The sequence below is a fragment of the Oryctolagus cuniculus genome, chromosome 11 (genome assembly GCF_051225735.1).
Source record: "Oryctolagus cuniculus isolate XC-2025 breed Fujian yellow rabbit chromosome 11, ASM5122573v1, whole genome shotgun sequence".
Taxonomy (NCBI): Eukaryota; Metazoa; Chordata; class Mammalia; order Lagomorpha; family Leporidae; genus Oryctolagus; species Oryctolagus cuniculus.
The window spans coordinates 45,599,194-45,613,009 of NC_142877.1; the positions used below are offsets into that span (position 1 = coordinate 45,599,194).

Here is a 13,816-nt window from a genome sequence, read left to right on the forward strand (position 1 = left end):
TTAGCCGGCCTTACTGGTCGCGGAGCAGTGGCCGCCTGGCCTATTTCATCCGCAGTTTCGTAACTTTTCAATATCCGGGTACGCAGGCCTCCTTGGTACTCTCGCTCTGAGCCTGGCAAACACGATTTTCCGAGTAACGTTTTCAACGGTCGTGCGTCCCGCGGCTCTTACTTACTGGTCAGTTGACCAGTTTAAGTCGCCCACGAAGTGCGGAGTCCTCCCACAAACACCAACACGTGTCAGCCCATCCGAGGCTACACTAATCCCGCAGTGACAGACAATCTGCGTGAGGAGAGGGTGACTCGCCCGTGGCCACTGGGCGGGGCACTGGAAGACGGGACCGAGCCCACAGGACGCCCGCTAGACGTCCAAGCTCTGCCCGCAGTCGCCGGCGTCCGCAGCTTTCCTCTGCAAACCCCAGCAGGAGGGCGGGAGGGCCGCTCGGTCCCGGCTTCCGCTGCGCCACGCCTCCTCAGGCCTCCGACTCCGCCCCTCCACGGTGCCCCGCCTCCGCCCCGCCCCCTGTGAGCCCTCCTCCCCGCCCCTCGACGGCGGCTGGCCCCACGCTCTACGGCGCCCCGCCCCCTGCAGCCGGCGCCCCGCCCCTGCGGGCGGCCTAGCGGTGTGTTTACCCGCGGTGCATGGTGGGGCCGTCTCCTAGGACAACGCGGCCCACTGCTTGTCCGTAGGCGGTGCGGAGCTGGCTCGGCGGCATGCGCCGGACTCCCGCCTCATCCTTGCCGCTGGCGAGCCCCGAGTACTACGAGAGGCTGGGCCACCTCCAGCACGGGCTGCGGGACAGGTACGGCAGCTAGGGGCGCGGGCGGGGAATCAGCCGGCGCCGGGGGTCTCCTGGGGGCCGGGCCTTCGTGTTCCTTCCGGCTCCCTCTGCCCGCGCGGGGCCCGGCCCGGCCCGGCCCTGCCTGGCCCACCGTGAACCCCCCCAAGCTTTCGATGGGGTGGGAGGTTGCTTGGAGTACTGAGTTTACCAGAGACACCCTCTGCATTGGAGGTGGGATCGGAGAGAAGTGGGACCCCCTTCTCCCCCAGCAGCGACGGAGTGAAGCCGGGCAGAGGCAGCTTGCGTCCCTGAATCCGCCGGGACACGAGAGTGGGGGTTCTCCTGCCTGTCACTCCATCCAGCCCGGCCACTTCTCGCGCCCCCCCCCCCCCTTCGACGCAGCTCCTCCCCGCTCCCTCTGCACACTGTCATCCCGTTCTGACAGTTGGCACCGCCTCCGCGGTGACAGGTCCGGGGAGAGGGAGTGTGTACGATTGTCAGCGTCTGTCCTGTTTAAACACAGGGGTTTTGTTTGGGTGGGGGGTGCTGGCTAGATGTCCAGAGAAGGAAGGCATGACGTTTCTAGTGAGAGCAGTCCCGCTTCCAGAAGATTTGTGATGTCTTTGCTTGAGCCATACAGGGTGGGATGCACTGCCCAGAGAGAACATTTAGAAAGCAGTTTACCGTGCAAAGCCACATGAACGAGAAGTTGTTGGGGACCCTCATGGAGCTGCGTAGTTCGCTGGAGTTGGAAATCTCATTGTTGACAAGAAAGGAAGTTAGATGCTTGGATCTCTTGATAAGCAATGTTTGAGGAGCGTTCAAGGTTGCAAAGTCATCTTTAGTGAGCAGCAGAGCCATGTATGTGACAATTCGGAAGTGTTAACAATACAGTAGTTACATGTGAGGTAAAGGCAGAAGTTATTTTGAAAAGGAATTGCGTTCCTCTTATGCTAGATTTAATGCCTGTCCTGTATGAGGGTGCTTCAGAAAGATCACAGAAAAACAATTAAAAATAAGTTTATTTTGGTGCAAGTGGTTTTGGAAATCCATGCATAGTTTTTTCATTCCCATGAGCTTTTGAAGTACTCTACTCATGATTACAGACCATCTGCAGTAGACCTTACTGTCCTCATGGTATTTTACTTCTTGTTCCTTTTCCCAGTCCTATGTTCTTTCTTTTTTTATTATTTTTTTTATTTTTATTTATTTTTTAATTTTTGACAGGCAGAGTGGACAGTGAGAGAGAGAGAGACATAGAGAAAGGTCTTCCTTTGCCGTTGGTTCACCCTCCAATGGCCGCCCCAGCCGGTGTGCTGGGGCCAGCGCACCACACTGATCCGAAGGCAGGAGCCAGCTACTTATCCTGGTCTCCCATGGGGTGCAGGGCCCAAGGACTTGGGCCATCCTCCACTGCACTCCCTGACCACAGCAGAGAGCTGGCCTGGAAGAGAGGCAACCGGGACAGAATCCGGCGCCCCGCCCGGGACTAGAACCCGGTGCGCGGCGCTGGTCCTATGTTCTTTCTGATCTCCCCCTTCTCACCTGTCTCACTGACCTCTTCATTTCCTGCTTTAGAAAAGGTGGCTTCTGCCAGAGCCTTCCCTCCCCCAAGCAGTTCCCTACCTTTTACAATCTTGGCATTCCTACAGCATTCCAGAGAGGTGCTTGAGTGACCTGCACTTTGCCTAGACTGAGCTCTTGAGACAGTGTCTGTGGGGAACACGGGGCTTGATTCCTATGTACTGAATGAAAGGGAGCAGTTCCAGGGTCAACTGGCTAATGTCTGGGAAGTAGGAATGTCACCAGTAAGCCCAGGAGCTACCCTGACCATTTTCCATTCAACCCGGAGAATTGGATTGTGTCATATTTCCAAGACAGTATTACGTGTCTGCACAAGCAAACTGTTGTGTTTCAGTACACTTAAAATGGATTTTGGCTGATAGTCTGTTCTGTTAGAGGAGTGGCTACTTGTCCCAGGTCTGTGTTATTTGTATCTCTTATCCCAAGCCCTGATTTTAAAATCTTATTGGTTTAACGGACACTCTTCTTGGAACTTAGTTAATTGTGAGTTATCATTTTTGCTTCCTGTGCTAGGAACACCTGGCTGTTTATAGCCCTTATGGTACAATAAGCGTAATGATAACTCAATTTATGTTTAACACTTATTTCTTTAATTATTAAGCAAAGTGAGGCTGTTGAAATTATACAAGGAATTTGAGTTTGATTTTATGGCCTATACATGGTTCTGCATTTGGAGGTTTGTTTTATTATGAAGTCAGTACAAATCTGTTGCTGTGTGAATTCATTTTTCATTTTAAGAATCCATAACTAAATCTAATTAATGCATAATACACACAAGCAAGGAGGCAAATAACTTTAGATACAGAGAAAGATGCAGTAGAAACTGGAAACCTGGCTTCTCGGCCATGAACAGTTGTGTGACTCTGAGCAGTGGTTTAGCCTCTGTTGCTAACTCTGACTTTCAAATGAATAAATTAATCTTTAAAAAAAGAAAAGAAAAGAAGAGCTTGATTAAGATGTAAAGGAAGTCTTTGAATTTCTTCCTTCTATGAATGGGCCTTTTTTTTTTAAAGAAAAAAAAAGATTTTATTCATTTATTTGAGAGGTAGAGTTACAGAGAGGAGAGATAGAGAGAGAGAGGTCTTCCATCCACTGGTTCACTCTGCCAAGGGCTGTAATGGCTGGAGCTGGGCTGATCTGAAGCCAGGAGCCAGGAGCTTCTTCCAGAACTCCCACGTGGGTGCAGGGGCCCAAGTACTTGGGCCATCTTCCACTGCTTTCCCAGGCCATAGCAGAGAGCTAAATTGGAAGAGGAGCAGCTGGGACACAAACCAGTGCCCATATGGGATGTTGGCACTGCAGGAGGAGGCTTAGCCTACTACACTATAGTTCCTGCCCTGAATGCACCTTTTTAAAAAAAAAAAAAAATTGAAAGCTGGGGTCTGCATTGTAGTGCAGCAGGTTGAGGTGCTGTCCCATATGGGCTCCAGCTTGGGTTCTGGCTGCACCACTTCTGATCCAGCTCCCTGCTGATGAGCCTAGGAAAGCAGTAGAAGATGGCCCAGGTACCTGGGCTCCTGCACCCACATGGGAGACCTGTAAGAAGCTCCTGGCTTTGACTTGGCCCAGCCCTACCTGTTATAGCCATTTGGGGAGTAAAACAGCAGATAGAAGTCCTATCTCTCTGTCCCTCTCTGTAAGTTTGCCTTTCAAATAGATAGATAAATATTTTTTTTTAAAGCTGAAAGCCATAATTTTGCAAAGCAGTACATAAAGATTGTTATTGCCTGTGTCCTATGTGAGTGTTTTAGGTTTTTTTTTTTTTACCAATCCTAGGGCTCATGGCCTTCCAAAATGCCATAGTCATTTCAAAGGGTGCAACCCAGGGTAGTCACAGCTGGTTTTTCAATTCAGACCCTTAGTAAGTGGTAGGTTAAAAACAACAACAACAACAACAACAACAACAAAACAAACAACTCCCCTTTCTCAGTGCTTTTAGAGGTAGTCATTGTGATGTTAGCTGGATTAATAACCAGTCCTTTCCTTCATAATGGGTGCGTTTCTATCTCTTATCACACATAGATGCAGTTTTAGAGTCTGAATGTTTTCCCATGTGTGCATGGTATTTTCTCTGTGTTGTGGTGAAAGAAATTAATTGAATCGAAGAGTCCACTGAAGTGACTCAGTACAGGGTGTATAGTGCCTGCAGACATGGGAGAAGCATATAAGTACCATTGACTCCCACAGTTATAGAAAAGCCTCCCTTTAAAAGGTCCATTAGCCAGCCCCAGCTTTTTCAATACCAGTATTGATTCAGGGTCAGATATCATAAGAGTCCAGAAATTGATAGTGTGATATTAGTTAAGTGTAGCTGATGATGGTGGAGAGTGGTGGTATTGAGATAGAAAAAAGAATAGCAAGTGGTTTAAAAGGAGAAAGCATAACCACAGAGGGACCACTCACCTGTAAAGCACGGGACGGTGGCTAAGCGTCCCAGGGCTGGGTTTATAAAGATTCAGAGACAGATTTAATGAGGAGGAATTATAAGGTGACGCTATCAATACGCCTTTCCTTGGCATTTCATTGGGGGTGAATGTCAGGTTTTTTTAAATATGTTTATTCATTTTTATCTACTTGAAAGGCAGAGTGACACACACACACAGAGACAGAGGCAGAGCGGATGGCAGAGCGAGCTCTTCCATCTGCTGGTTCACTCCCCAAAAGCCTGTACCAGCCAGAAATATGTGGCTCTAAGTCTTGCATTTACAGCAGGTCTGAAGCACATAACGTTCCGAGGAACTGCAGCGTGTTGGGGGACACAGAAAGCGGGCCTGTGGTGAAGAGTGAGCCTGAAGAGCACCGTTTTGCATGGAGTGGAAGGCCCTGAGGTGTCGGGTTGTAGATTGTCAGCACGCAACGTGGTGTGGAAGAGACGAGAAGCATGGCAGTGAGTGCCTGCATCTGCTGAAGAGAGGACAAGAACAGAACATGTTTCACGTTCCCTGTTAACCAGGAGGCAATGGGTTTCCCAGGAGATTGTGGTCCTTTTTCACTAGTGGGCTTAGATTACTTTTTTTTTTTTTTTTTTAACAGGCAGAGTGGATAGTGAGAGAGAGAGACAGAGAGAGAAAGGTCTTCCTTTGCCGTTGGTTCACCCTCCAATGGCCGCCACGGCCGGTGCGGTGCGCACCGATCCGATGGCAGGAGCCAGGAGCCAGGTGCTTTTCCTGGTCTCCCATGGGGTGCAGGGCCCAAGCACCTGGGCCATCCCCCACTGCACTCCCTGGCCACAGCAGAGGGCTGGCCTGGAAGAGGGGCAACCGGGACAGAATCCGGCGCCCCGACCGGGACTAGAACCCGGTGTGCCGGCGCCGCTAGGCGGAGGATTAGCCTAGTGAGCCGCGGCGCCGGCCCGGCTTAGATTACTTTTAAAACTTATTTTAGGCCGGCGCCGCGGCTCACTAAGCTAATCCTCCGCCTTGCGGCACCGGCACACCGGATTCTAGTCCCCGGCGGGGCGCCGGATTCTGTCCCGGTTGCCCCTCTTCCAGGCCAGCTCTCTGCTGTGGCCAGGGAGTGCAGTGGAGGATGGCCCAGGTGCTTGGGCTCTGCACCCCATGGGAGACCAGGATAAGTAGCTGGCTCCTGCCATCGGATCGGTGCGGTGCACTGGCCCCAGTGCACCGGCTGGGGCAGCCATTGGAGGGTGAACCAAATGGCGAACCAACGGCAAAGGAAGACCTGTCTCTCTGTCTCTCTCTCACTGTCCACTCTGCCTGTCAAAAATAAAAAATAAAAAAAAAGGTTAAAAAAAACCTTACTTTAAAATACGTTCAGGCTAATAACAAGTTACAGATGCAGAACCGAGGCCTGTGTATTCCCACACCCACGTTCTGTAGCTCTTGACATTTTATTCCACATTCATTCTCTCTGTCTGCCCGTCTAAGACCATTAGTGTGGGGAGCAACTCGGACTAGACTAAGTTACTGGAATTAAGACTTATTCTATGCATCTGCTCTCCCACAATATGGCTCTGAGAAAGGACCAAACAACTTCTATGCAGCTGCCTCTTGCCAACTTGACTGATGAGCTGCAGGAGCTGATCCTGCTCCTGATTGGAGGAGAGCAGCATGCTCAGCGTGTGGGTAGCAGAGTTGGGATTGGTGGAAGAGGACTAGAAAGGAGGAAAGAGACAACATGCACCGGGAAACATCTGAAGGAACACCTGAGCAGCCCCCCAGAGAGCCGGCCGGCGGTGTGCCGCTCCCCCGCGGAAGTGGGGAAAGTGGCAGGGGGAGCTGCCCCTCCACGGAGGTGGAGGGGTCGGCAGCCAACCCGGGAAGGACCAGCAGTAAACCCGGGAAGGGCTGAGCAGACAAAAGAACAGCGCAGGGTCCTGTGTCGTTTCCTCCGCGAATGGGGGAGCAACACATTAGTCTTTTTGGAACCATCTGGGAACTGCAGATGTGATGTCCCCTCACTCCTGAAGTCTCCAGTGTGTAGTTCCAAGACAGAATGACGCCCTGAACGTGATCCCCACACAACCCTTGCTGTGGCCTGCAACCTGGGTCTATCTGACAGCTCCTCATGACCAGACTGCCATTATACTTGCCTTGCTGGGATAGCACAGAAATGAAGCATTTGGTCGGGGCCCAGGGCCTGAGAGCCAACGGTTAATGCTCTTTCTGCCCTGGTAACTTAGGGACACATTGCTTGCACTATCCAATCGTTCATTCTTCCTGAGCTAAGCACCTGACTGATCATGAAACTTTAGAAGGAAGAAAATGGCTAATAGAAATTCCTAATGGGGAAGCAGTTACCACAGTGTACTCCTTTGCTTCTATTCTAAGTCTTGTTAATAAGAAAGCAAAGATCTGTGTGAAGCTATTGGTTAAAAAGGTGTTTTTATGTTTTTTCCTTTTAGTATTTTGTTCTTTTAAAAAAATTTTTTTTATTTGAAAGACTCAGTTACAGAGGGAGAAGGAGAGGGAGGGAGTGAAGGAGGAAAAGAGATCAACCGATCAATTGATCTTCTATCTACTCATTCACTCCCCAAATAGCTGCAGTGGCCAGGGCTGGGCAAGGCTGAAGCCAGGAGCCTGGAACTCAATCCATGTCTCTCACGTGGGTGACAAGGGTCCACATACTTGGACCAGCCTCTGCTGCTTTCCCAAGTGCATTAGCAGGGAGCTGGATTGGAAGTGGAGCAGCGGGATTTGATCCCACGCTCCCATGGGAGGCTGGCATTCCGGGCAGCAGCTTAACCTGCTGCTCCACAATGCTGTTCCTCTTTTATCCTTTTTAATATGTTCAGACCTCAACTGAGGAAAGAATTGTAAAGCAAAGATTCTGTGTTTAGATTTTGAACTGTGTTTTCCCATTGAAAGAATTTTGGTTAAATGATGTTTCCATTTAAGATTATGTTAGCGAAAGACATTTATTTAACCTATAATGTAGCTATCAGAGTAACTTTTGGGATTTTTTTTTATAGAAAAAAATATGAAAGGAAGCAAATGAGTAATTCAGAGCTCATGCAGAGACAGTGTGGCTGGCGGCTTTTCCTCAGGAGGCCTGCCCGAGAGCCCCTTCTGCTGGAGTCCTCATCCCTGTTTCAGTCCTTCTCCCAGATACTCTGTGATTTCTCTTTGGACCATTCACTGGTGTTAGAGTCACACTTTGGCGTCCCTTAGGTGGGACTGAAGCGTCCTAGTGGAGCGCTCTGTGATTGAACCTGCCAGGGATCTCCCGTGGGGCGGTTTCACCTGCCACTTGATGTTGGCTGCTGCTGGCCCCTCTGCTGCAGTTTTCCTTGCTGCTTGTCGAGGCTGGGGTGGATGGGATAAGACAGGCTTTCTCCTCTGCCAGCATCACCTCGTCATCACAGATGTTTATCGGTGACGGCTTCTGGGAAACAGAGTCGGTAATAAATAATGACAACTTTACAAAGTTATAAAAAGAATTTCCCCAACATTCGAAGTGATAGAGTTAGTAGACATAGACCCAGCTTCATTACATGTACGTAAGGCCAACATTGCCTGTCAAAGAGCCTTTGCTAACATCCGCTTGTCTGACTGAGAACACCTGGGAAGCTCCATGTCCAGGCATGTTGGGGCCCCAGATGCCACTGACTCAGGGAGATCGGGCCATGTTGTCTGCACAAGCTTGGTTACTGCCTGTGCTTCCCCCGAAGGCAGAGGCTTGCTCACCACGGTGATCTCCAGGTTGAGAGCAGCCTCTTGCTCATCTTAGGTGCTTAAGAAAGATTTGCCGAAGGAACAAACCTACTTCCCAGCCTTCTCCTACTGTGTCTCCTTATTGACTTGGATCATCTCTTACTGTTGCTTCATATTAGAGTCTGTTTTGATTTTTAGACTTCCTTGATGACTGGTGAGTATTTCCATGGCATTGTTTCCAATGCATCTGGTGTTTTTTAGCTTCCTAGAGAGACTGGAGAGGCATTTTTCACAAAGCCCAAAGATATGATTTTGAAAGAGGTCATGGTCTAAATCTGACTGCTTATAGTTACATAATCAGTTACAAAGTGTTTTCTTTCTGTATGGTAGTGAGAAGAAGAGATTGGACCTGGAAAAGAAACTATATGAATATAATCAGTCTGATACCTGCAGGTAAGATATGACGATGGTGACAGTTTTTGTATATATATCAGTCACATATTTAAGCCCTAATAGTGTGGTTGGAGTTCTTTTATAATTCTCTTACTTCCAATGTGTAATAATTTAAAGTAAACCCTGTAATTTAATATAATTGTCAAATTAATAATGAATTTAGTTAAAATTAGTATGGGATAAATATTTTCATTATTTAGTATTTGTTATTTCACAGGTAATATTCCAGATACTTTGCTTAAATATCTTAAAATAAGATACATATATATACATTTATATATAGAGAGAAAGAGTGAAAGAGAAGGGAGGGGCAGTGCTGTGGTGTAATGGACTATGCGTATGCCTATGGCACCAGCATCACATACGGGCATTGGGCATTGGTTTTAGTCCTGGCTGCTCCCCTTCCAATCCAGCTCTCAGCTGGGCCTGGGAAGGCAGTGGAAGATGGCCCAAGTTCTTGGGCCCCTGCATCCACATGGGAGACCCAGAAGAAGCTCCTGGCTCCTGGCTTCAGGTCAACCCAGCCCTGGCTGTTGTGGCCATTTGGAGAGTGAACCAGCAGATGGAAGACCTCTCTCTCTGTCTCTTCCTTCCTGTCTATAACTCTAGCTCTCAAATAAATAAATAAATCTTTTTTAAAAAAAGATATATAAATTATAGTTTTGTCCTTTTGGTCACAATTTAAACACATTAACCTTGTGCAGTGATTAAGTTATAATTACTCTCATTGATGTTTTAGTAAACTGATGTAGGCAAGATTACTTGTCTCATTTGTTTATGAGTATATGAGAATGATTATTAAAACTGTTATAAACAGTGCATAATATACATGTATATTTCTAGTTTATTTAATATTAAGAGTAGATTTTTAACTTTTTTTAAAGATTCATATTTATTTATTTGAAAGTCAGAACTACAGGGAGAGAAGGAGAGATAGAGGGAGAGGAAAAGAGATCTCCCATCTGGTGGTTCAGTCCCTAGATGGTTGCAACAGACAGGGCTGAGCAGCCCAAAACCAGGAGCCAAGAGCTTCTTCCAGGTGTTCCATATGGGTGCAGGGACCCAAGCACCTGGGCCATCTTCCTAGATTCATTAACAGGGAGCTGGTCGGAAGTGGAGCAGCCAGGACACAAACTGGCACCCATTTGGGATGCTGGTGTTGCAGGCAGCAGCTTTACCTGCCATGCCACAGTGCCAGTCCTAACTCTGCTCTTGATATCACAGTTAATTTAGAGAAATAAATCCATGTACATCTTTACTGTGTGAACATTCTAATATGGTCTTGTCTACGCTTCTCAGGAGAGTTATGCCTAGATGTGACCACTATGACACCACAGTGATTGGGCGTTAATTTTCTCTAAAAAGGTCTATACATTCTATCCGTTAGCTTTCAATGCTTTGAGTAGAATATCTTAGGAAACATTGAGTCTCTAACAGCTTTGTGAAAGAAATTCTTTTCCTTAGCTTTGTCAGACTTTAACTCCATTGTTTAAAAATCCGCTTTTATTTCCCCAGGGAGAAGCTGAAGTATGTGAAACTAAAGAAATACCTCAAGGAAATATGCGAAGCTGAGCGGAGGGCTCAGACTCGAAACAAAGAGTATCTAAAGCAGTGTGAACGTGTGCAAGCTCATGTTGGACAGTTTACCACAAACACAAAGAAGCTCCAAGACCTGAAGGTGACAGTTTATTTTGCGTATGTGGTTTTTGAAAAATTTTTTTTGCTAAATTCATCATGAATAGTAAGTTTCCAATCAGTGACAGCTACTAATATTAATAAATATTAAAAACAACTTTCTGTGAATTACCATGTGGCCAGTTTGATCAAAGAACTTGAAACTGTATTTTTTAAAAAAGATTTATTTATTGCAGCTGGGGTCATGGCATAGCAGGTGAATCTGACGACTGTGATACTGGCATTTCATGTGGGCACTGGTTCATGTCCCAGCTGCTTCACTTCTGATCCAACTCCCAACTAATGCCCTGAGAAAAGCAGAAGAAGATGGCCCAAGTATCTGGGCCCCTGCTATCCATGTGGGAGACCCAAATGAAGATTCTGGCTTTGGCCTGGCCCAGCCCTGGTCATTGCAACTATCTGGGGAGTAAATCAGTGGATGGAAGATCTCTGTTGATCTCTCTGTCTCTCCCTCTCACCTGTAACTGACTTTCAAAATAAATCTTTAAAAAATCTTTATAAAATTTATGTAAAAGGCAGAGTTATGGTGGGCAGGAGTGTGGCGGGGTAGAAAGAGAGAGAGAGCTTCTATCTGCTGGTTCACTCCCTAAGTGGCTGCAACAGCCAGGGCTGTAGCAAGGAGCCAGGAACTCCATCCTGATCTTCCATGTGGGTGGCAGGGGCCTAAGCACTTGGCCATCTTCCACTATTTTCCTAGGCACATTAGCAGGTAGCTGGATCAGAAGTGGAACAGCTGGAAATCAAACCTGTGCTCACAGGAGGTGCTGGCGTGGCAGATGGCAACCTAACCCCCTGCACCACAATGCCAGCCCTGAAATTATAGTTTCGAAGACTTCCACTTGAGTTGAGGAATGACTGGGATTTCTATAGCACAAGTAAGCTCTGTAGCCAGCACATGGCACAGTGTCTGACACATGGTGTTCGTTGGCTGGATGACTGCATTTGAGCAGCTTTTGGGTCCCTCTAAAAGTGGCTTCCCTCTCTGAAGGGCCTTTTCTCTGGACTCCTGCCTTCTGGTGAAACTGTGTGTTGGGGAAGAACTGGGGCAGAGCTGGCCCTGAGGCTCTCGTCTTGGAGCTTCTGGGCTGTGTAGCCCGAAGCAGCTCTACTTCCTGGCTCTGACTCTGCCACCCTGTTGTCTCAAGGTGCTGGGTGACCTGCTGCTCTGCAAGTCCCACCAAGCCTTGAGGCTAGGGGCGAGGCCTTTACCTCCTGCTCTGCACTAGTCCGGCATTGTTGCTCAAGTTAGCCCAGCTGAACACCGGTACAGGAGGAATTGGCCTCAGTAGTTCCCTTGTTTTTCCTCCAGCAGTTTTTCCTCAGCCTTTTATTGTAAATATTTCAAATATACAAAGACATTCAAAGAATTATTGGAATGAGTCCCCCTTTATTTGAAATCTATGGCTATAAGAGGTCTTCAAAAAGTTCATGGAAAATGCATGCTATGAAAAAACTATGGGAGTGACAGATGTCCCGCGCCGGGCGGGAGCGTGGGGTCGGGCAGGCAGGGAAGGGCGCCTAGGTGAGTGGGGAAGTTGTGCCATGCTTGCCCCCCGCAGTGATGCGTGCCCTGCGCAAGAACAAGACCCTTCGGTACGGAGTCCCCATGTTGTTGCTGATTGTTGGAGGTTCTTTTGGTCTTCGTGAGTTTTCACAAATCTGATACAATGCTGTGAAGATTAAAATTGATCCTGAATTGGAAAAAAACTGAAAACGAATAAAGTTTCTTTGGAGTCAGAGTATGAGAAAATAAAGGACTCTACTTTTGATGATTGGAAGAATATTTGAGGACACAGGCCTTGGGAAGATCCTGACCTCCTCCAAGGACAAAAATCCAGAAATCCTTAAGAAAACTTGATTTTCCTGATTCCTTTTTTTTTTTTAATGAACATGTTATCAGTTGGACTTCCTACTATATGTTATTAATCCAGTGGGAAAAATCCCAAATCTGCAGAAAACTCGATATGAATAATTTGATAGTGGATAATTTTGATAAAAGTCATGTTCTAATCTATACTTCTAAGCTATTTAATTTGCAAATGAAATGTATTGTCTCTATACATTTTTTTTTTTTTTGACAGGCAGAGTGGACAGTGAGAGAGAGAGAGACATAGAGAAAGGTCTTCCTTTGCCGTTGGTTCACCCTCCAATGGCCGCCGCGGCTGGCGCGCTGCGGCCGGCGCACCGCGCTGATCCGATGGCAGGAGCCAGGAGCCAGGTGCTTTTCCTGGTCTCCCATGGGGTGCAGGGCCCAAGCACCTGGGCCATCCTCCACTGCACTCCCGGGCCACAGCAGAGAGCTGGCCTGGAAGAGGGGCAACCGGGACAGAATCCGGCGCCCCAACCGGGATTAGAACCCGGTGTGCCGGCGCCGCAAGGCGGAGGATTAGCCTAGTGAGCCGCGGCGCCGGCCTGTCTCTATACATTTTACACTTTTCAGTAAAGCTGTGAATACTACACTTAAAAAAAAAAAACAAACCTATGTGTGGATTTAAGTTTTTTTTTTTTTTGCACCCAAAATTAACTTATCTCTTGATTCCATTTTCCAAGGGCTTTTTGAAATACCCTTATATTTTTCTTGATTTAGTATATGTGTTTGCATTTTTTTCTGATTCATTGAAAGTCTGCAGACATAGTGATACTTTGCTCCTAAGTGTGGATCTTCTGAACACAAGGGCAGTCTCCTACATGATCATAATATCATTCTCACACCTAAGAAAATTCATGATAATTCCACATACCATTTAATATCCAGCCCATGTTTAAATTTCCCCAGTTCTCTCAAAAAATATCTAATTTTTCCATACCAGGAGACAGGTATTTTCCATGACACTGACTATTGTGAATAAAGCGGGCCAGCAACTTGTAGAATGGATCGCATTCTGAATTTGGGGTATTATTTACTCGTATAGTATGCTGTATTTCTTGTAAGTGGAAATGTGGTTGAGACCAGCACCATCCAGTAGGACTTTGTGCAGTGATAAAAATGTCCTGTGGTGGTGCTGTGTGATGTCGTCATTGTTAGCCAAAATTGACAACTGAGTGCTTAAATTGTGATTTGGGACACTGAAGGTACTAAAGTTTTCAGGAAAAATGAGATTAAAAGCTAAGTATCCTGGGGCCGGTGCTGTGGCATAGCAGGTAGAGCTGCCGCCTGCAGCACCGGCATCCCATGTGGGCATCGGTTTGC

General features: G+C 47.4%; 1 protein-coding gene and 1 pseudogene across 8 annotated transcripts in view; both read left to right on the forward strand.

The window, feature by feature from the left end:
• The first annotated feature begins 562 nt into the window (after positions 1 to 562).
• KIZ (kizuna centrosomal protein) overlaps positions 563 to 13,816 on the forward strand; it is a 113,943-nt gene continuing 100,689 nt past the window's right edge. For 5 of the 8 annotated variants that reach the window (XR_016216037.1, XM_089307366.1, XM_002710943.6 and 2 more), the window contains exons 1-3: positions 563 to 802; positions 8,869 to 8,931; positions 10,447 to 10,609. Coding sequence is in view for 4 of the 8 variants with exons in the window: in XM_089307366.1 (XP_089163492.1) it covers positions 714 to 802; positions 8,869 to 8,931; positions 10,447 to 10,609 (315 nt within the window). In the remaining 4 variants the exon portion in view is untranslated. Of the gene's footprint in view, positions 803 to 8,868; positions 8,932 to 10,446; positions 10,627 to 13,816 lie in introns of all 8 variants that reach the window. The other 3 variants (XR_016216038.1, XM_089307367.1, XM_089307370.1) reach the window with 2 other exon arrangements.
• LOC149123435 (cytochrome c oxidase assembly protein COX16 homolog, mitochondrial pseudogene) lies at positions 12,153 to 12,574 on the forward strand (annotated as a pseudogene).